At 40.9% G+C, this 24066-nt stretch overlaps 1 protein-coding gene across 1 annotated transcript in view; it reads left to right on the top strand.

The window, feature by feature from the left end:
* imp3 (IMP U3 small nucleolar ribonucleoprotein 3) overlaps positions 1-24066 on the top strand; it is a 271163-nt gene that overhangs the window by 105521 nt on the left and 141576 nt on the right. Inside the window, exon 4 of the mRNA XM_072573434.1 lies at positions 7620-7699. Coding sequence (XP_072429535.1) covers positions 7620-7699 — 80 coding nt within the window. The remainder of the gene's footprint in view (positions 1-7619; positions 7700-24066) is intronic.

Genomic DNA, 24066 nt, shown 5'->3' with positions numbered 1-24066 from the left:
GACCCAGCACCGATCCTTGTGGCACTTCACTGGTCACAGGCCTCCAGTCTGAAAAACAAGCCGCCACCACCACCCTCTGTCTTTTACCTTTGAGCCAGTTCTGTATCCAAACGGCTAGTTCTCCCTGTATTCTGTGAGACCTAACCTTGCTAATCAGTCTCCCATGGGGAACTTTGTTGAACGCCTTACTGAAGTCCGTATAGGGCACATCTAACACTCTGCCCTCATCAATCCTCTTTGTTACTTCTTCAAAAAAACTCAATCAAGTTTGTGAGACATGATTTCCCATGCACAAAGCCATGTTGACTATCCCGAATCAGTCCTTGCCTTTCCAAATACATATACGTCCTGTCCCTCAGAATTCCCTCCAACAATTTGCCCACCACTGCGGTCAGGCTCACTGGTCTATAGTTCCCTGGCTTGTCCTTACCACCCTTCTTAAAGAGTTGCACCACGTTTGCCATCCTCCAGTCTTCCGGCACCTCACCTGTGACTATCGATGATACAAATATCTCAGCAAGAAGCCCAGCAATCACTTCTCTAGCTTCCCACAGAGTTCTCGGGTACACCTGATCAGGTCCTGGGGATTTATCCATCTTTACCTGTTTCAAGACATCCAGCACTTCCTCCTCTGTAATCAGGATATTTTGCAAGATGTCACCATCTATTTCCCTACAGTCTATATCTTCCATATCCTTTTCCTTAGTAAATACTGATGCAAAATACTCATTTAGTATCTCCCTCATTTGCTGCGGCTCCACACAAAGGCCACCTTGCTGATTTTTGAGGGGCCCTGTTCTCTCCCTAGTTGCCCTTTTGTCTTTAATATATTTGTTAAAACTCTTTGGATTCTCATTAATTCTATTTGCCAAAGCTATCTCATGTCCCCTTTTTACCCTCCTGATTTCCCTCATACTTCCTTTATATTCTTCTCAGGATTCAATCGATCTATCCTGTCTATACCTTACATATGCTTCCTTCTTTTTCTTGACCAAACCCTCAATTTCTTTAGTCATCCAGCATTCCCTATACCTACCAGCCTTTCCTTTCACCCTAACAGCAATATACTTTCTCTGGATTCTCGTTATCTCATTTCTGAAGGCTTCCCATTTTCCAGCCATCCCTTTACCTGCAAACATCTGCCCCCAATCAGCTTTCGAAAGTTCTTGCCTAATACCGTCAAAGTTAGCCTTTCTCCAATTTAAAACTTCAACTTTTAGCTCTATCCTTTTCCATCATTATTTAAATCTAATAGAATTATGGTCGCTGGCCCCAAAGTGCTCCCCCACTGACACCTCAGTTACCTGCCCTGCCTTATTTCCCAATAGTTGGTCAAGATTTGCACCTTCTCCAGTAGGTACATCTACATACTGAATCAGAAAATGTTCTTGTACCCACTTAACAAATTCTTCTCCACTGTGGCAGTCCCAGTCTATGTTTGGAAAGTTAAAATCCCCTGCCATAACCACCCTATTATTCTTAACAGATAGCTGCGTTCTCCTTACAAATTTGTTTCTCAATTTCCCTCTGACTATTAGGGGGTCTATAATACAATCCCAATAAGGTGATCATGCCTTTCTTATTTCTCAGTTCCACCCAAATAACTTCCCTGGATGTATATCCTGTACAGAAAAAGCAGAACCAACTTGGTCAATTACTGTCACATATGTCTACTTTCGATCATCACTCAAGTGTTGGGAGTGTCATCAACAGTGCTATAAAGTAGCACCTGCTCAGTGATGCCCAGTTTGGGTTCTGTCAAGGTCTCTCATCACCTGACCTCATTACAGCCTCGGTTGAAGCATGGACAAAAGAGCTGAATTCCAGAAATAAGGTGACAGTGACCTTCCTTGTTATCAAGCCCATATTTCACCAAGTGAAACATGAAGGAGCCTGAGCAAAACTGGAATTATTGGGAATCAGAAGACAAATCCTGCAATCGTTGGAGTCAGACCTGACACAGAGATGGATGATTGTGGTTGTTATACATCAGTCACCTCAGCTTCAGGAAATCACTGCAGGAGTTCTTCAGGGTTGTGTCCTCGGCTCAATTGTCCTCCAATGACCTTGCCTCCATCATAAGATCAGAAGTGGGGATGTTCACCAATGTATTCACAATGTTCACTACTGTTTGTCATTCCTCAGATGCTGAAACAGTCCATGTTCAAGTGCAACAAGACCTGGACAAAATCCAGGTTTGGGCTGAAAAGTGAAAACTATCATTTGTACCATGCTAATGTCAGGGAATGATCATCTCTAATAAGAGACCATCTAATTTGACATTTGGGAGGGGTGGGTGTGGGGTGGGGCGGGGGGGGGGGGGTGGTGGTGGTGTGGTGTAGTTTCTATTGTCCAGAAACTCAACTTGATTATACATCTCTCTGACTCTATGATTCTAAATACAGCGGCTACAAGAGTAGGTCAGAGGCCAGGAATACAGCAGTAACTTAGCACCTGACTCCCCAAAGCATGTACACCTTCTACAAGGCACAAGTCAGGAGTGTGATGGAATACTCCCCACTTGCCTTACGTGCAGCTCCAACAGCTCTCAAGAAGATCAATACCATCCAGGACAAAACAGCTGACTTGATTGGTACTATATCCACCAACATCCATACCCTCCGCAATGATGTGCAATAGCAGTATTGTGGACTATCTACAAGATACACTGCAGCAATTCTTTGGACAGCACTTCCAAACCCACGATTACTTTTAATTTGACAAAGACAGTGAATGCATCGAACACCACCACCTGCAAGTTCCTGTCCAAGCCATTCACCATCTTGACTTGGAAATGTATCAGTATTTCCTCCAGTGTGGCTAGATCAAAGTCTTTAAATCCCTCCTAAGAGCACATGGACCAAAACAGTTCAAGAAGGCAGCTCACCACCAACTCCTCAAGGCAAAGGAGAGACTGGCAATAAATGTTGGCCCAGCCAGCAAAGGAAAAGAAAACTTAAAAAAAGTTCATGTGAATACTATCATTTGCTGAGAAATTGATAACTCCAAGGCAGTTAAAAATACAAAAGAATACATGTTTGCTATTTTTATGCATGGTTTTACGGTGGTTGTGGTCAATAATTTTCCACATTTTATCTGATGGTTTTTGAGCTATCTATGGTATAACGCAGTACCTGTGCCCTCACTGTATGTGAAAAATAAAGGGCATTGATCTTTATTATCATTTTGTTCCATTGTAAACACTTCATTTGTCTATTTGCACTTTACTTTGTTTTTGTGCTACCTGTGAATGAGTGGGCTATTAAGCAAATTAGTTAGGAGTTGTAAACCACAGTAATTGTGCCTCATAGAATTTGACACCATTCATATGAGGTTGATTTTCCCCACCTCCACTGTCATCTTGTTCTGGTCAAGTTATCAAGGTTGTTTTATCTCCTTTATACATTCTCAGAATATGAGGTTTATTGAGAGTAATATTGGATACTTCATGTTCCGTTTACTTTCTCAAGTTGAGATGTAGTCTGTGGTGCAGCCTGAATTGCAGTTTGCAGCTCTTTTTCAATCATCCCAGAAGTAACTCCTTTCCTTTTGATGACCGCCATTTCAATGATACACAAGTTGTAGCACGATATGGCATTGGGATTAACTTGAATTTCAAATTTAAAATGCAAACATACTATGAGTTTTGTCGGATCAAAGAACAGTATCTCTGGCTGAGATGGAGAATTAGTCTCTTTGTTAGATCATCCTAAGGAATGAATGCAGTTGGAAAAGCCTGAACCATCTGAGAGTGTGTTCTGCTTTCACTTAAATGTTTGACAGATTCTGTGGGGTTGGAGGAGGGAAGCAGGATACACCTTTGAGATGCAGTTGCTCAGTGAATTAAACCAGACAGCAATTAAAAATGGCCCAGTCTGTGTCTAATGAAGCTAATTGCCTTTTAGTTGATCACTAACGGGAGACTTGTTGACTATCAGTTGTGGTCAACATCACTGCATTCAGTATATTTTGGTATGGGGGGCTCTTGTGGTGCAGTGATAGAAACCCTACCCCTGACCTGGGAGGCTTGGGTTCAAGTCCCATCTGCTCCATCTCTGAACAGGTTGATTTCAACAAACATATTTTGGTACAAAGCAACACAATTCTTTGTTCTATGGCTATGAACCAATAACAAAAAACATGTGGAATAGTGGATGTCTATACCTACCCCCACCCCAAAATTTATTTGTAACTGCCAGATATACTTAATTATGAAAGTTCCTCTTCTGCTTTAATTTGTATTAGTTTGGATGACAAAGTAAAAATGTATTTAATTAAGTTGCCATACAGATGCTTCTCAAATCATTGTACAGCTAAGGGGCTGGGGCGAGTGAACCCTGTGAATATCTGTATTCAGATATGTACACTGTGCATATTGGGCAATTTACACATGTATAAATGCAGGTACAAATAAATAAATAAATACATCCATGGAGAGAAATCATAGTAAACATTTCCGGTCCAGTGAACTTTCTTCAGAATGCTAATATGTAATCGGCAATTTATCAGCACAAGGGAAATATTTATTCAAGTGTACCTTCTGAATGGGAATCCCCATGCAAGCATCTAGGCTTTTTTTTCAGCTTGTAACCTAGAAGTTTCTTTATCCAGTTCTGGCTTCTTGATTTTTTGTTATGATCCCGAGCCAGATCTCCACCATTATGTTATGATCCTGGATGATATTGCCAAATTATGTTGCAATTAGGTTCTGGGAGAGACTTTTTATTTTTAAACTGGATGAAGGATGAGTTCAAGGACCTGTTGAAGACACAATACATTTCTAGAGTCCAGAAATAATATGGTAAAGATGGGTAGTTTCTTTTTAATTAATTCATTCACAGGATGTCAACACAATTTATTAATCATTCCTAAACTTCCCTTCACCAAAGTGACTTTCTAAACCATTTAGAGGGTCATAACCTCAGAGTAAGGGGTCATCCATTTATGACAGTTTTAAGGAGGACTTCCTTTTCTCTCTGAGGTCTGTGAATTCGTGGAATTTTTTACCTCCGAGGGATGTGGAGGTTGGGTCATTAAGTATATTCATGGCTAATATAGGCAGGTTTTTAGCCTGGAAACAAATCAAGGGTTATGGGGAAAGACAGGAAAATGAAGTTTAGGATTATCAGTCTTGATCAGTTCAGTCTTGATCTCACTGGATGCAGAGCAGATTTCAGGGCCAATGGTCTATTTCTGTTCCTGCATCTAATGATCCTTGCACGTATCATGTTTTACCTTGCTTGGCATATGGACCATTTCAGTCAGATACGAGAAAGTGTGTCTGATTTGCACATGAATAGTTACAGATGACTAAGGCCCCCTTTGACAATGGATTTTACCTGTGCAAAATTTTCATGATGAAACGTCATAAAAGACGACTGAAATTTTCTGTCGTCACAATGATTCATTTGTTTGTCAAGTTTGAATTAGCTGAGGATTACTTTACATATAGCTTGCAGTATATGATTTTCCACTTCACCTTAATGTTTGTAAATTTAAGGCTTCCTCTAAACAAAACACGAAAATAGAATTTATATGATTTTAACTTCTGTCATTTGCAGCAAGTTTATTTTTCTGTCACTGAATCACAAAGAAACTGGGGTCTTGTTCCAGATTAAGGATTTGTGAAATATCATATGACTCAATCTCCATCTTCATTTGCCACAGGGTTGAGAGGCCAAATATAATGAGACCAGGGTGCAAAGTTTTTAATTTAGCTCTCATTTTGAAAGTGTGTATTTATTTTCAGATACTATTGCGAATTTGTCAGTTGACACTTAAATTGGAACTGCTGATGCAAACATGATTTTGCTGCAATTCCACCCCTAGCTTGTTTTGTACTGTTTCACAATATCTCTTATGATTTCTTTGAACTCTTGCCGTCGTCATCTCTTTTTCTTGCTGTCTTGCTCTCTTTATTCTCTGTTGCTCAGCCCTTGCCTCCCAAGATTATTTTTACATGATTTAAATGTCATGAGACACAAACAAAACCTATAGCAAATATGTTAGTACACTTTCTTGCAGACAGGCATAACTTACATTTGATTATTTGTTATTATGCTTTTCAAAATTATGTGAAGAGAATTGGCTGGGAGTTGAAAAGCTGAATGCTGCAATAGAATAACCATCTGATCAGAATTAGTGTGTCCAGGAATTACACACACTGCAAGTGTGCTGACTTGATAATCCAAGGTCAGGTCACCATATCAGAAGTTGGAACTTTATTGAAACGACCAAAGCTTTCTTGTGAAATATTTAAGAAAACTATTATCTCTGCAGTGGACAATTTGAATATATTTTTATCTTTACCAATTGCTGTTTTGTTTGGTTTCATACTTTGAATATTAAAAATATTAGATGCTGAAAGGTAATGAAAAATTTCAGAAAACTATTTTGAAACAATTTTGGCTATCCAGTGACAATATTATGCAATCAAAGTGACAAGTGTCACGATGGACGTTTGAGACACACAAAATTCAGAATGAATGGGGACACAGGTAACGATACTTGAACATATTGACACGCAATCTGTGAATACAGGAAGACATAGTACAGACATTACATATTAGTGTAAGATTTAAAAAATATCGATAAAGATAAAAGCGCGCCATACCAAAGGGGATACATGGTCTTGGATTTTTAAAAGTACACGAATTTGATTTTATTGACTTGATGGTTAAGTTCATAGTGTCCAGAGGCTGACCTGTGTTGCACGATTGAAGAAATGTTATTCCTGATGCAGACACATTGAACATTTCTTTAACTCAAAATGCTCTGAGCAAAGTGCTTTTATTGTTGAATTTCTTATTGCTGTAGATCTCAATTCTGAACAGTATCAACGCAAGTCTAGAATATCAATTAGAACCATTTAAGACTATTCAATTCATGTGATCAATCAGACTGGAAGTCTTCATCAGTAAGCTGTTCTTAAAAAAAAAAATGAAATGCAATTTTCAGAGTTTGTGTCGTGACTGGATAGCATTGAGACTATGTAGCTAGCATCCATCATGCAACTGTAAGCTTATGATGAATATTTATTTTGTTTTGTTGACAAGCACTGTTCCTTCACAGACTTTTTTAGTACATTTGTGTTCTAAACTTTGGTCAGCCGTTTTATTTTCGAAAGGGATTCAGCAGTAAAGCCTAATCACTTATTATTAAGAATGCTTACTTGGGATTAACATTTTCTAGAATACAGCTGTTGAACACATTAAATATGAGGAAGATATACAGTGCTTCACATGACTTTTAATGAGGTTTTACCATATCACCTCTACTTCACAGTAAAATGGAATAATTTTGTTTAGCGTATCCTCTGAAATTGGGAGACCTGGCTGACACATTCTGTTGCTCATTTGGAACGAGTTTTCCCAGTTACTAATCTATCTTGGTTGGTTGGTATGGTTACTAGCAAGTATTGTGTAATTTCAAAGCTGAGATATTTGAGAGAACCAGCTTGTACTAGATTTTTTTTGGCCACTTCACAGCTGTACAAATAAAGGACTGAATTCTTGTGCCTGGTCGCCAATGCTTGACGGAAGAAGATGATATTTACTGAGAGCTGTATTAAGTATTTGATTCTCATTTTGAAATAAATGAAAATTGTGCTCCTTTTTCAGGAGGCGACTCCCCACCATTTTGGTGAAACTTCGGATGGCTCAGAACCTAAAAACAGCAATTACCTTCATTGAACAAGGACGTATCCTTTACAAATATTCCCATGGAGTGAAGCTCGAGAGAGATTTTTCCATGCTGCTTCATTTGCATTTCAGTGGGTTACATTAGAAAAAAAGTTTTGAAATTGGCCGATGTGCAGCCAGTATGCTTTAAACAGGAGAAAGGAAGAAAGACAACGTTTTAATTTAATAGTAGTCATGTCCCCACGCTTGTAATTACTTTCAAGCCATAAGCTCCATTTTATTGGCTGCCAATTCCAATCATAGCGCTTGTGATAATAGATGGAAGTGGACTTTGGCAGCTTTCTCACTCTGCTTTGTTCTGTTTCCCCCCCTTGCATTTTGTTGTTGTTGTTGACCCCTGCCCTGCCGGCCCAATGTAGGGTGCTGAACTAACATAAACTGTTCCAATTTAGAAACAGGAAACAGAATAGTGACCATTTTGAATGTTCAAGTATATGACCGTTGTTTTGGGATGAGTTACAGTTTACACATGCGTTTGTCAGGTTTCTTGATGCAATTTTTTTCGGTAACATTTGTTATTTTATTATCTATTATCTCCCATTTTATTGGGAATTGCCACAGTATTGTTTGATCACCCTTCTCCATGTTTATAGTTTTACTGTCAAATAAATTAGTCTACAAATATAAATAAGCAGTTTTCTGAAACATCTAATAGTTGATTAATTTCAAATGGCAAGTGAGCTGATAGGCTGTTTTGATTTATTTTGCATAATGCATATTACGTTGCTAACATAGAATCTGCATGACGTGACCTGTATTATTTTAATGCTCTTCCTATTGCAAATGTTTATGTTTATGAGACCAGTTATTAATTCCACCCTGAACGGTGTATGTTCTGTTCCTGGGGAAGTTTGCCGATAACTACTTATTCTTCCTATTTTATACCATTTCATATCTGGCATTGCAATTTTGCAGGTGATATGTCTCAAAATATACCGGGTATGTGTGTGCCCGTTTGAGAACACATCTCCATTCGAAATATGTTGAAGAGATTGACGGTTTTGCAGAATCTTTAAAAACTTTAAGCTGAAAAAGCTGTTCATAACTGGGGACATTTAAAAGAATAAACAAATGGAAAATGTGTTGAAAACATTGAGTTTCATGTTCTTCTTGCCTAAAATAAACCCATAGCTGGAATATTTTGTAGATTTATCAAGACGATGTCAGAGATTAAAAATAATGATTCTGCCATCATTTGCCTTCATGTGTGTGAACGTTTCTCAAAGTTTGTGGAGAATCTTTGCTCTTCATCTTCTTTCCGTGCCTGTGCTTTTTCAAGGAGCTGATTGATAGTGGGGACAATGCAGTTGGCGATGTGATAATAAGGACCGTTACATAAATGGTCTGAAAGCAGCTGTGTTTGATTCGGGCACTCTTTCACTTACAAACCCGAGTACTCATCTACCGTTGCAGAGTGGTTAGTCACTGTGCACTCATCCAAGTGTGTAATACTTTCTATTCTATGATTCTTTCAATTGCCATTCCCCTCAGTTCTGCTGAACCCTTCTTACTCTCCTCTTGTTCTGTATTCTGTCTGTCGATTCCTTCCCAAGGCAGTAATCCCTCCCCCTTTCTCCTGCTGTAGTTCATCATTATCTATGTTCTAAAGGTAGCCGATTCCTCCCAGATGCTGCTACTTGATAAATACATTAAAAGAAATTCGTCTGCAGTAATTTTTTTTTCATTCTTGGACCAGCTCGACCAGTATTTGACTTCTTCATTTCCAACTGCCGCCGGGACATTAACCGCCTCAACCTGTCTACCTCCCTCCCCCACTCCAACCTCTCACCCTCACAACACGCAGCCCTCCAATCCCTCTGCTCCAATCCCAACCTCACCATCAAGCCAGCGGATAAAGGGGGCGCAGTGGTAGTCTGGCGCACTGACCTCTACATCGCTGAAGCCAAACGTCAACTCGAGGACACCTCTTCCTACTGCCCCCTCGACCATGACCCCACCCCCCATCACCAAACCATCATCTCCCAGACCATACAGAACCTCATCACCTCAGGAGATCTCCCACCCACAGCTTCCAACCTCATAGTCCGGGAACCCCACACTGCCCAGTTCTACCTCCTTCCCAAGATCCACAAGCCTGACCACCCTGGCCCGACCCATTGTCTCAGCATGCTCCTGCCCCACTGAACTGAACTCATCTCTACCTACCTCGACACTGTCCTATCCCCCCTAGTCCAGGAACTCCCCACATACGTTCGAGACACCACTCACGCCCTCCACCTCCTCCAAGACTTCCGTTTCCCTGGCCCCCAACGCCTCATCTTCACCATGGATATCCAATCCCTCTACACCTCCATCTGTCATGACCAGGGCCTCCAAGCCCTCCGTTTTTTCCTCTCCAGACGTCCCCAACAGTACCCTTCTACCGACACTCTCATTCGTTTGGCCGAACTGGTCCTCACCCTTAACAATTTCTCCTTTGAATCCTCCCACTTCCTCCAGACCAAAGGGGTAGCCATGGGCACACGTATGGGCCCCAGCTATGCCTGTCTCTTTGTTGGCTACGTAGAGCAGTTGATCTTCCGTAATTACACCGGCACCACTCCCCACCTCTTCCTCCGCTACATTGATGACTGCATTGGCGCCACCTCGTGCTCCCGCGAGGAGGTTGAGCAATTCATCAATTTCACCAACACATTCCACCCTGACCTTAAATTTACCTGGACCATCTCTGACACCTCCCTCCCCTTCCTGGACCTCTCCATCTTCATTAATGACGACCAACTTGACACTGACATCTTTTACAAACCCACTGACTCCCATAGCTACCTGGATTACACCTCTTCCCACCCTACCTCTTGCAATAATGCCATTCCGTATTCCCAATTCCTCCGCCTCCGCCGGGTCTGCTCCCAGGAGGACCAGTTCCACCACAGAACATACCAGATGGCCTCCTTCTTTAGAGACCGCAATTTCCCTTCCCACATGGTTAAAGATGCCCTCCAACGCATCTCATCTACATCCCGCACCTCCGCCCTCAGACCCCACCCCTCCAACCGTAACAAGGACAGAACGCCCTGGTGCTCACCTTCCACCCTACCAACCTTCGCATAAACCAAATCATCCGCCGACATTTCCGCCACCTCCAAACAGACCCCACTACCAGGGATATATTTCCTTCCCCACCCCTTTCCGCCTTCCACAAAGACTGTTCCCTCCGCGACTACCTGGTCAGGTCCACGCCCCCAAGCAACCCACCCTCCAATCCTGGCACTTTCCCCTGCCACCGCAGGAACTGTAAAACCTGCGCCCACACCACCTCCCTCACCTCTATCCAAGGCCCTAAAGGTGCCTTCCACATCCATCAAAGTTTTACTTGCACATCCACTAATATCATTTATTGTATCCGTTGCTCCCGATGCGGTCTCCTCTACATTGGGGAGACTGGGCGCCTCCTAGCAGAGCGCTTTAGGGAACATCTCCGGGACACCCGCACCAATCAACCACACTGCCCCGTGGCCCAACATTTCAACTCCCCCTCCCACTCTGCCAAGGCCCTGGAGGTCCTGGGCCTCCTTCACCGCCACTCCCTCACCACCAGACGCCTGGAGGAAGAACGCCTCGTCTTCCGCCTCGGAAAACTTCAACCCCAGGGCATCAATGTGGACTTCAACAGTTTCCTCATTTCCCCTCCCCCCACCTTACCCTAGTTCTAAACTTCCAGCTTAGTAACTGTCCCCATAACTTGTCCTACCTGCCTATCTTCTTTTCCACCTATCCACTCCACCCTCTCCTCCTTGACCTATCACCTTCATCCCCTCCCCCACTCACCCATTGTACTCTATGCTACTTTCTCCCCACCCCCACCCTCCTCCAGCTTATCTCTCCACGCTTCAGGCTCACTGCCTTTATTCCTGATGAAGGGCTTTTGCCCGAAACGTCGATTTCGAAGCTACTTGGATGCTGCCTGAACTGCTGTGTTCTTCCAGCACCACTAATCCAGTATTTATTGCCTATCCCTAATTGACCAGAGGACGGTTAAGAGTCAACCACATTGCTGTGGGTCCGGAGGCCAGGTAATGTTGGTGGTTTCCGTCCCTGAAGACATTCTAAAACTTGGATAATTGGCAGTGGATTAATGGCTATCACTAGACTCTTAAGTCCGGACTTTTATTAAATACAAATTTTCACCATCTGGCAGGATTTGAATTCCTGTCCCCACCATGTTACCTGGGTCTCTGGATTACCAGTTCATTAATAATTCCAATAGGCCATTGTCTACCCTTAAGTAATTGAGAATTATGTACATACTATAAGAGACAAAGAGAAAGTGACTTGTGCAAGAGAGAAAGCTATGCAGAATGAGTAAGAGAACATGCTTACATTAGTAACATGTGGCAGACTGAAGAAAATATATTTGCAAGCCACACAAAGAAAAGCACAATGCAAAGAGGGTAGCAATGTTCTGTTTTGCAAACAGAAATATCAAATTAAAAGTACTTAATGAATGTAAAGTAAGTAGTTTCTAATAAGAGTATGCTGTTTTACTAAAGTTACTGTTTTTCTTTGTTTTAATACTGTGGTATACAAGGACAACTTAGCAGAATTAATTGTGTACATAGGCTTCAACTAGTAGACGTATCCAATAATTTCTTGGATCACTTCTGATTACATAATTAATCTGTTTCTATCTTGGTTGAACTGATCCCCCATTTTGACATTTGTCTATTTGCCAGAAAATGATGATAAAGCATTTCTAAAAGCTTAGACAGCTGGATTTGATCACTTTTACATACAACAGATTTACCATGTTACACTGCAGTTTAATAGTGTGGCTGTATGAGAGCCTATAGTTTCAGTTTAACCCATTTTCGGCTGAGTATTTTCCTGAGAAAAGTTGCTGGATGGAGACATTTTCACTGTTGCCTATTTTCATACTTTTCATTATAACCATTTTTTTAAAAGGTCCTTTTCATGATTTTGCTGTTCCTCTGTCTACCTCTCTGCTCTGGCTGATGTCTGTCTGCATTCCCATTGGATAAGACAGAAAGGAGCATTGAGCTTATTTAAACTGAAAATGGATGCACGGCAACAATGAACTTTGGGCAGTACTTTAGCCTTCGGAGATGCAAATTGTACAAATGTTTTTAATTCTTCAATTTATTTTCTTCTTCCTTTTTCATGGCTATGAATAGGCTTCCTGCCTTATGGTGACTCCCTCTGAGGATTTGAATTTCTGTTGTACCCTAAATGCAGATAAAGTTAGAACATTTACAAGATGTTTGGGCAGGTACATGAATAGGAAAGATTTAGAGGGATATGGGCCAATGCAAACTTTAGTTTGGGGAAACTTGGTTGTCACTGATGAGTTGGACCGGAGAGTTAATTTCCCTGCTGTGTGGCTCTGTGAGTCCGTGAAAGGCAGTTTGATGTTGTGTCTCAACCTTTAACATTTTGTTCATTTTAAACTAAACTTTCAGGCCAGAAGTTGAAGCAAGGTTCATACAATTTGCTAAATTTTGAGAATGTATTTCAATTTGCGAATGCACACTTTTTATTGAGCTTCTGTATGTTATTTTTGAGACTGCAAAATGCATTGAAATTCAAATAGTCCTTTATATTTTCAGTCACTCCAGGCTTCTGTGAGACTTCTCTAGAAATTCATGATTTTTTTTTTGTTCGTATTTCTGTTGATTTTACTTGGTGTTTCTATATGCTGTAACTTTTATTAAGCATCTGACAATTTGTTTCAATTCTTGGTTGACTAATTAATTCCTAAGTTTTTATCATTGCAGGACAGACATTGTGCTGGCAATGTGACCCACCCTTTTGTTAACATATGTAGAACATATTTATATACATGTTCATCCATATACACATTTCTTTTTAATGCAGAGTCGGTATCTTATTTATCTGTTTTTGATTGTGGATTGAAATGGTACAATGCTTTTCTTAAAACCAACGATTATGCAAAATATTATTGCAGTATTAAATTACAAGTTATTGAAACTCCTGGTAAGTCATTGAACATCGAAGATTACAGCACAGTACAGACCCTTTGGCCCTCAATGTTGTGCCGACCTGTAAAACCAATCTGAAGGCCATCTAACCTACACTATTCCATTTGGATCCATATGTTTATCCAATGACCATTTAAATGTCCTTAAAGTTGGTGAGTCTACTACTGTTGTAGGCAGGGCATTCCACGCCCCTACTACTCTGAGTAAAGAAACTACCTCTGATATTGTCCTATATCTAACACCCCTCAATTTAAAGCTGTTAAACAATATATATTAGACAGCAACCTTTCGATTTCTATGTTTAATAGGGCACAGCTGCTGGAAATTGCTGTCCAATTTAGACTCACCAACATTTCCGTTACAAAATCTAGCCCATTATGTTTCAACACTTTCAGAAGGCTATTGGATCTTCTGAGGGGGATAACTCAATTTACACATTTTTTTGGCAAAGTGGAAAGTACCTTCCATTTTAATTTAACTAAATGATAGGATCGTTATTTGCTAGAACAAACCGAAGGAGGCCTAAAAAGGTAAGGATCAGCACAATTAGCACAATCAGCACAAGGTGACATCCAGTGACATAGTGACAAAATGTTTTGTAGCATCACCCCTCTAGCATCCCTATATTGCCAAGTTTCCAATCTCTAATGCCTTCATGGGACGATGCCAAATAAAATTCAGGCTTTCCCTAAAGCACTGGCAACATGGACAGTTGCTCTCCTTTGCCCCATTTGTTGAGGCATTATGCTGTGGAATTCCCTCCCTAATACTTTCTGGCCCTCTATTTTCTCCTATAAAACAGATTACAACATTAACTTTTCACCAAGTGTTTGGTCAGCTCTCTGCTAATATTTCTCCAGATTGCTTGGTGTTAAATCTTATCTGATTACAATCCTGTGAAGTACTATGGAATCAGCTGTACAGGACATTGGTTAGGCCACTTTCAGAATATTGCATGCAATTCTGGTCTTCTTCCTATCGGAATGATGTTGTGAAACTTGAACGGTTTCAGAAAAGATTTACAAGGATGTTGCCAGGGTTGAAGGATTTGAGCTGTAGGGAGAGGCTGAACAGGCTGGGGCTGTTTTCCCTGGAGTGTCGGAGGCTGAGGGATGACCTTATAGAGATTTATAAAATCATGAGGGGGCATGGAAAGGATAAATAGACAAAGTCTTCTCCCTGGGGTGGGAGAGTTCAGAACTAGAGGGCATAGATTTAGGGTGAGAGGGGAAAGATATAAAAGAGATCTATGGGGCAACTTTTTCACACAGAAGGTGTTGCGTTTGTAGAATGGGCTGCCACTGGAAGTGGTGGAGGCTGGTACAATTGCAACATTTAAGAGGCATTTGGATGGGTATATGAATAGGAAGGGTTTGGAGGGATATGGGCCGGGTGCTGGCAGGTGGGACTAGATTAGTTTGGACCGAAAAGTCTGTTTCTGTGCTATACATCTCTACGACTCTATTTACAATGTGACAGAAGTTAGTGAAATGCCAGCTGTTGGGGTTACCACGACCATCGAAGCAGAGCTACTAATAACCAGCTTTTCTGCACCACCGAGTAGTCTGTTCATGTGGCAGGAACTGAGAACTGGCAATCTGTTTTCCTTGTCAGACACTCAGATGTGCAGACCAAGGAGAAGGTTTTTCATGAATTAAGCAAATTATTTCAACTGAGCAGATGACTGGTGAATCTTACAGACCTCTCAGAAGGAGACCATGTCTTGCACCAAGTGTGTAGGCACAGAATCCTCGATACTGTAAAGTTGGTTGACAGTATGCTAGTCTGTTGCTTTGTTCAAGCAGTGCGAGCGTTCAGCAGTGGGGTTGTGTACAAAGTGAGATTTGATGAGTAATAGGTTGTTGATTAGTTGGTGGAGTTGTGACCAGTTGTGGAAGAGAATGGCCTTTAGCCAGACCATAACTACTTGATTGGCTCATGGGTAGATAAAAAAATGTAAAGACACCATAGTCCCTTCAGACCATAGGTTGCTGTCTCATTATAGAGAGGTGACTGGTGGCGGTTGGTTGATAAGGAAAGTCCATCACTCTAACCTCGGTTGGTGTGGGAATCAAATCCACACATTTGGCATCGCTCTGCGAAGCAACCCAGCCATCGAGCCAACTGAACTAACCAACTCCAAAGATAAAGTCGCCATAGTCCGACTGGATCATTGGTCAACTGTCTCATTAGGGAGAGAGAGAGAGAAAACTGGTAATAGGTTAACCTGAGGGTCACTATACTTCAGGCAGGGGAGAAGTTGAGCAGGAGTGTCTTCTGTGTTAAGCCTATCTGGTGTGGCAATAGAACCAAGCTGTTAGTGTCAACCTGTGTTGCAAACCAGATGAAAAGCTTGAAAGATTAAATACTGGCTGAAGCCTTCAGACTGTGTTATGGGCAGATGATCAGATCATAAGGTATAGAAGCAGGAATTAGGCCATTCAGCCTATCAAGTCTGCTCCGCCATTCAATCATGGCTGATAGATTTTTCAACCCCATTTTTTCCACTTTCTGCCCGTAACTTTTGATTCCCTTGGCATACGTATCTCTGTTTTAAATATACTCAACGAACTGGCCTCCACAGCCTTCTGTGGCAATGAATTCCACAGATTCACCACTTTCTGGCCAAAGAAGTTTCTCCTCACCTCCCTTCTGAAGGGTCTTCTTACTCCAAGGCTGTGCCCCTAGATCCTCATTCCTCCTGCCAATGGAAACCTCTTCCCAATGCCCACTCTGTCCAGGCCATTCAGTATTCTGTAACTTTCAATCAGATGCCCCCTCATCATTTTAAGCTCCATTATGCATCGTCCCCGAGTCCCCTTTCCCTCTTCAGGCTTTAGGTATTTTACTGGAAATCCAGTTTATTTCTCTCACTGGTTACTCTCGATTGTGGTCTTTAACCAGGTATCGAAGAGACTTTGCAGTTAGTGTACCACCTGTGCCTCCTGTGAATAAGTGAAAAGAAATTGAAGAACAAAACGTCCTGACAATTAAAAGGATTATCTCACGCAAACCTGTGAGCTGGGGTCATTGAACTACTTTCCTAGTACTTTTTTTACCTCCACCCATAACACCAGTATTTTTTCATGTCTGTGTCCATCTATGAGTAGTATAGGAGGGTTTTAGAAGAGGATTAGAGTTCTTGTGGAGTTACATGCAGCCATTTCATGGTTGTTCAATTAATTTGTAATAAAAATAAGTTCCTCTTAAGCACAGAAACCTGTTCCATGCTTACTATTAATCTGGGCTTATCTGACAAGTGAACTGGGGACGTTGTGTACTTTTATAAAAATCTTTAACTTTTGTGATGACTGGGAATAGCAGGCCCTGAATTCCAATGTGCTATCCCAGTGAAGTGTAGCAATGGCTGGTTTGAAACTATGGCAAATGCATTTGTATTGCTAAAACTTTGACCTCACCTACATTGAGGTGTGAGTGTGACCAGCACCAGAGAAATTTCTCTAGCATTCTTTGAAATGTCATGTCCAACATTTCCATATGGTTGTTCTTTCATTTGGGTTAAGCACTCATTTTGCTCTATTGGAATTTTTGTTATTTTTACTGTCTTTGTCGAGCTGCTTTCTTGGTTTGGACTTCTGATGGTCTATTGGGAGTCATAGTAATAATATTTCAACATTATCCAAAGCTTTTCCTTTTACCTGTGTTGTTAGTTTCTCTTGTATAGCTCAAATCTAATGCTGGAATTGGTTTTTACTATGCACCTGATTTGAAGAGCAGTGGCAGAATTCCATTGCCAAACTCAGGTAGCAGTCCTTCAACCTCGAGCTGAGAAAATGAATAATGAGATGACTCAGTCATTGAGTCCATTTCAGCAAACCAAACCTTGTCCTGCTCAACATCTACAGGTGTGTGCATGAAAGAACAAGGAATCTGAATTCAGTGATGTGGGAACCTTTTGCACTTCAAATATCTATCTTGGATAAGGCAAGATAACAAGGTACAGATTGAATTTATACCTGTAATCATTTTGTTTCAAATGCTGAATGACTCTGATATAAATAATATTTGTAAAGCTCTGTTGATGTTTGATTTTGTCCTAATCCCAGGCAATGGTAATACTGAACAAGTCAGATTCCAGGGTGAAACTTGGCTTGGTCGATCATAAGTTTTAATTTTGCAGTTCAGTTAAAGTGGTGGGCAGTGACTGAATGTATCCACATAATGCTGTCATGGTACTTTTAATCAAAGAACTTTAGATTAGATTAGATTAGATTAGATTAGATTACTTACAGTGTGGAAACAGGCCCTTCGGCCCAACAAGTCCACACCGCCCCACCAAAGCACAACCCACCCATACATTTACCCTTTCACCTAACACTACGGGCAATTTGGCATGACCAATTCACCTGACCTGCACATCTTTGGACTGTGGGAAGAAACAGGAGCACCCGGAGGAAACCCACGCAGACACTGGGAGAATGTGCAAACTCCCCACAGTCAGCCGCCTGAGGCGGGAATTGAACCCGGGTCTCTGGCGCTGTGAGGCAGCAATGCTAACCACTGTGTCGCCCTTTTTATGTTGATTATAAGAAATGAAGAAAAAAGCTAGACAGTTCGATCTAATCTCATAAACAGCAAAAGAAAATTTCAACTCTTTTCCTAGGAATGTTATTTACAGGCACTTAATGCCAGTGAATCATTGGTCCTATCTTCACCTCACTTCAAACATTTGTTACTGAACTGATGGAGTTGCAAGTATTATCCTTTGGCAGTTTTCTGCACATTCGCCTGATGTGTTTTGTTTTCCAAGACACTTAGCATAACTTACATTCTCTTCGCTGAATTTGACTAATTTGAGGTTGTGAAAAACACTTTAGACTTCCTTCTAAATTCTATTGACCTGAAGGCTTGAGCAAACTGAAAACTGGCATAGGTTTGGTGGGCTTTAGATTGGTTTCACAGGTCGGCGCAACATCAATGGCCTTAGGGCCTGTACGGCACAGATTAAAAAAAAACTTATTTATCTCCTAGACTGGATCTTTTCTTCTGAATTGAACCTGCTTGTAGCCCCTGACTGTTTATCATTTTTATAGGTCGTAAAAGTCCCGTTTCGTAAACACCCCAGTAGTTAGTTTGTCTTAATTAGTCTAAATTGTATTTTTTCTTGTAAAGGCTGTCTTTAGTCCAGTGTACCAAATGTCTTTCTGACCCTTTTCTTTAAAAAAAATGGTAAGGCCTTCACAGCCCTAAAAAAACAAAAACGCAATTAACTTTACTTTTGAATCCAAGTTCCCAAATAATTATGATGTAATATAAACATTTATCACAATTTATTTGACAGTCAAGGATTAAAATTGTGAGGAGCCTACATTGAGTGGAAGGGAAGGCCCTTTTCCCTTTTGTTGAAGGATCTCAACCTAAAGATTTGAAAGAATAGGTATGAGGTTTAGACAGGATTGGTGGTGGAGTGTTTTACATACTGCAGATGTGGGGACCTGGAACTCTGCAGAAAATGGTGGTGGAAGCAGATACTCTCAAAGTATTTAAAAAGTATTCAGGCTTGCAGTTGTATTAGGTGACTGACCAATAGTTGAAAAATTAGGTTAGATTGGATGGCTATCTGTCAAACAGTGTGGACAAAATGGGCTAAATGGACTCCTGCTGCATATTTTGATTATTCTTTAGGAAAAATAATTTCTATACCGTGCAACCGCACTCTTCCTCCAACTCTTCACTGCTGTTTACTTTTAATTTGATTTCACCTGGCTTCACTGCATAACATGTAACTTTAATCCTCGTTGTCAGTAAACTGTAGAGATCCAGCTGGCAATGTTTATATACGGAGACTGATAGCCTAAATCTGAAAGCGGGTTCATAGACCCCTGCATCAATAGATTTGTGATGCTGCTGGTTTAATGTAGGTTTGGCTACGTTGAGGAATGCAGCTGATGGATGGAAGCAGCAAGGGTTGAATGCTTGTCTGCACGGTGTATTCCTTTAAAAGTGGCTTTAATTTATGACTACATGCATGCTTTCATTCTGCAGTGTCCTTCATGGAATTTGGGGATGGTGTCTGTGAAAGAATTTTGGTAACTCCCTGTCTATTCATGACAAAAGAATGGGGCTATGAGGTTTTCTGGCACAGACCAAAAATGAGCCAATCCAGACTCCACATTTCTTGTGATTATTTACAAGGATTATTGATGGAAGATCTGACAAGTTGAGGTAAAAAATTTGGGAAGAATAAACTAATGATAATGTTGAACCATATACCAGCATATTTAAATATTTCCAAAAAATATTAATTTGAAAACTGGGTTAGTTTAACAAAACAAGCTAATATTGTGCAAGTGCTCCTTTGGTTAATATTTTGCACTTGCTTTGCTCGTGATGCAGCTTTTGAAATTTTTTTTGTATTTTCCATGCACCAATAGTTGGCAGCGCCTTTAAACAAAAGTTATTTATTTTGTGAAGCTATTTTGGAAACTGATAAGGCTGAATATAAATTGATGTATTTATATGGAAGTACTTCATTTTACAGATTCTGGGTTTGCACCATTGACTTATGATATAGACTTATGGTATTACAGAATATTACAGCCTGATGGGTTTTTTAAGTAGCCAATAAAAGCAGTTGTAAATGCAAAAAAAAAGTTGAAGCTAAATGAGCTCTGACAGATTAGTAGTTGCAACTATTGGAAGTAAAGCCTTTGCTTATCTTATAGTATTGGTGTCCTTTGTCTGCATTCTGTCTGCAGAGATTTAAACATTTTTGGCTGAGAAAAATTATGTCACAGGTTGTGATACTATGAAGTAGGACTTTTATTTAAGGATTTTATTTCAATATTTCCATTGCCACCTTCAGAAGTTTCTGCATCTCAGAATTTGTCTCTCGAAGGACTGAGTTGTCTGTGGGTATATATATCAGCGAATAATTAATTTTTATCCTTGCCCAATATTCTTCTCCATCTTCAAGGCCAGACGAAGCAAAGCAATTTCATTGTGTCACTTGCATTCCTAGTTGGAAGCACTGCCTCAATACAGACTGGCTATCAAACTTGTGGCGTTTCTGGACTCTTTGGCACACAATTATGTCTGATGCATTTACCCATGAAGCCAGCCGGGGCCTTGTAAAAAAAAAATTTAAAAATCTGTCACACAATGTTCTTCAAACCTCTAGATATTGCACTTTAATGTTGAAAACATTCTTGGCAACTGTTCTTGTGTCCAGCAAGAAATTCACCTTTTGTAGCACAGTATGAATGCTTCAGCTGTTCCTGTTAACACTCAGCCCAGTTCAAAAGAATAAGGGAGTTTTGTTCTATGATTTCTATTTGGCAGAGTTCAGGTGAACGATCTGCTGTGAACACAATTATTTCCCCCTAGAGTAATTGTCCTGTTGTTTATATAATATATACATGTACTGACCATCTAATTTCCTTGCAACTGAGTGCAATAATTACATTGTAAAGCCCTTCAAAATGTTTCAGTAAATAACAAGTCCTGCACTTGACTGTGAGCCTGTAAGTTGCTCATGAATAATGCAACAATAAACAACAGACTGGTTTTCATTTTCTGGAATTGCAAGTATGTGTGTAGGCAGTAAGTAGGCACTAAATTGGGCATGGCTTTTTGATTGAAAAATACTCTAAACCTCAACATTAGAAGAGTACTTAGGCAAGGTTCAGAAATATATCTGACTATTGGAAGACCATACTCTGATAGAAGTTAGCCCTTGCACAAAAAAAATCAGAAACTGCTTCTTCAACCTTCTTCCAGTGGCTGATATACTTCAGAGATTGCAGCAAATATACTTTGCTGATAACATTCAAATAACGACATTGGGTATAATTTTAAATTGCTCAGGAAAAACATATTCTACGGGAGTGAAGCACTTATATGCTGTCTCATTTGTAAAGAATTTTAAAATATTTTTTACAAGTTTTTTTGGTGAGCATTGCTTTGCATAAGAATGAATGGTTTAGATGTTTTCAAACCCCAAAAGCAGACATGAAAGATCTTATCTCTTGTCGTTCTGTACATTGATCAGCAGCAGCACTGCAAAAAAAATTGACTACATTGCCGTTGTCATTGAAACTGTTTAGCTGCTTGTTCAGCATCCACCACTGCACCTCTTCACTATCCTTTCTCCTTGTCTGTAAAGCTCAGCCTTTTCCTGCATTTAACTCATACCCTTGTATGCTTTGCTGCAAGTGCACATCTAAATATTCCTTAAATGTTATGAAGGTTTCTGCCTTTAGGACCCTTACAGGCAGTGAATTTCTGATTCCTCCTACCCTCTGGGTGAAAAAGTTTTTCCTCACATCTTGGGGCAGCGTGGTAGCTCAGTGGTTAGCACTGCTGCCTCACAGTGCCAGGGAACCGGTTCGATTCTGACCTCGGGCGATTGTCTGTGTGGAGTTTGCATGTTCTTCCCATGTCTGCGTGGGTTTCCGCCAGCTGCTCCAGTTTCCTCCCACAGTCCCAAGATGTGCAAGTTAGGTGGATTGGCCATGCTAAATTGCCCACAGTGTCCAAGGATGTGTAGATCAGGTACATTAGGCCAGGCGATGCAGGATTACAGTGATAGGTAGGGTTTGGGTCTGGGCGGAATGCTCTTCAGACGTTCAGTGTGGACTTGTTGGGCCGAATGGTCTGTTTCTACACTGTGGGGGTTCTGTGATTCTCTCAACCTTCTGCCCTTAACCTTAAATCACAGCCCCTTGTCATTGAATGCAAAGACTACACTATACCTTTCCTTTCTAGTCTCTAACATCATGTTATACATGAGATTAATTTCCTCCTCTTGATCCTGTTTGTTTTGCTGATCACCCAGCTTCTCTTCCTGATCCTCCTCGCTGAACTGATTCCCTGACGTCCCATAATAGGCCTTTTATTTGCTAATGGGATATGAACCTCACAGCTGGGGCAGCATTTATTCCACGTCTTCATTTGTTCTTGGGAGGTTGCGGCAGTCAACTATTACTTTGAGGCATTGGAATCTACTTGTTGTAGGTACCCTCACAACAGTGTTCAGGAAGGAGTTAAAGGATTTTGACCCAGGAACACTGAAGGAACTAGGATATATTTCTGAGTCAAGATGGTGAGTAGCTTGGAGGGGAGCTTGCAGTTGTTTGTGGACCGTGTATTTTGTCCTTCTGGATGGATATGGTTGTGGGTTTGGAAGATAATGTTTGAGGAACCTTGGTGGATATCTGCAGTCTATCTTATAGATGGAAAACGCAGTGGCTACTGAGCATCAGTCGATGTTTGTGAATGTGCTTCTAATCAAGTGGGCTAATTTGTCCAGGATGTGTTAAACTTCTTGAGAAATATACTGGCAGGGAGATTTGCTAGAGCTGTTCGGGAGGATTTAAACTGGTAAGGTCGGGGGAGAGCTGGGGTCTTAGGGAGATAGTGAGGAAAGAGATCAATCTGAGACTGTTACAGTTGGGAAAAGGAGCAAGTCAAACAGTCAGAGCAGGCAGGGATAAAGCAGGGAACAAGGTAGGACTGATAAGTTGAACTGCATTTACTTCATTGCAAGAGGCCTAACAGGGATGGCAGATGAACTCAGGGCATGGTTTGGAACATGGGACTGGGATATCATATCAATTACAAAGACGTGGCTCTAGGATGGACAGGACTGGCAGCTTAATGTTCCAGGATACAAATGCTGTAAGAAGGATAGAGAGGGATGACAAGAGAGGAGGGAGGTTGGTGTTTTTGATAAGGGGCAGCATTGTTGCCATACTTGGGGAGATATTTCTGGGAATACATCCGGAGCGGTTAATTGGGTGGAACTGAGAAATAAGAAAGGGATGATCATCTTTTTGGGATTGTCTTATAAACCCCCTAATAGTCAGCAGGAAATTGAGGACCAAATTTGTAAGGAGATCTCAGCTATCTGTAAGAATCATAGGGTGGTTATGGTCGAGGATTTTAACTTTCCAAACATAGACTGGGACTGCTATAGTGTTAAGTGTTTAGATGGAGACCAATTTATTAAGTGTGTACAAGAAAGTTTTCTGATTCAGTATGTGGATGTACCCACTAAAGAAGGTGCAAAACCTGACCTCCTTTTGGGAAATAAGTCAGGGCAGGTGACTGAGATGTCAGTGGGGGAGCACTTTGGGGCCAGCGACCCAAATTTTGACAGTATTACTCAAGAACTTTCAAAAGCTGATTGGGGGCAGATGTTTGCAGGTAAAGGGAAGGCTTAAAAATGGGAAGCCTTCAGAAATGAGATAAGGAGAGTCCAGAGACAGCATATCCTTCCCCCAATCAGCTTTTGAAAGTTCTTGAGTAATACTGTCAAAATTTGGGGTGAAAGGAAAGGCTGGCAGGTGTGTGGAATGCTGGTAGACAAGAGAAATTGGGATTTTGGTCAAGAATAAGAAGGAGACAGATGTCAGGTATAGACAGCA

This window comes from Chiloscyllium punctatum, chromosome 7 (assembly GCF_047496795.1).
Source record: "Chiloscyllium punctatum isolate Juve2018m chromosome 7, sChiPun1.3, whole genome shotgun sequence".
NCBI lineage: Eukaryota > Metazoa > Chordata > Chondrichthyes > Orectolobiformes > Hemiscylliidae > Chiloscyllium > Chiloscyllium punctatum.
Note: the sequence above shows the minus strand (reverse complement) of the source record. Positions and strands in the feature narration are given on the sequence as shown.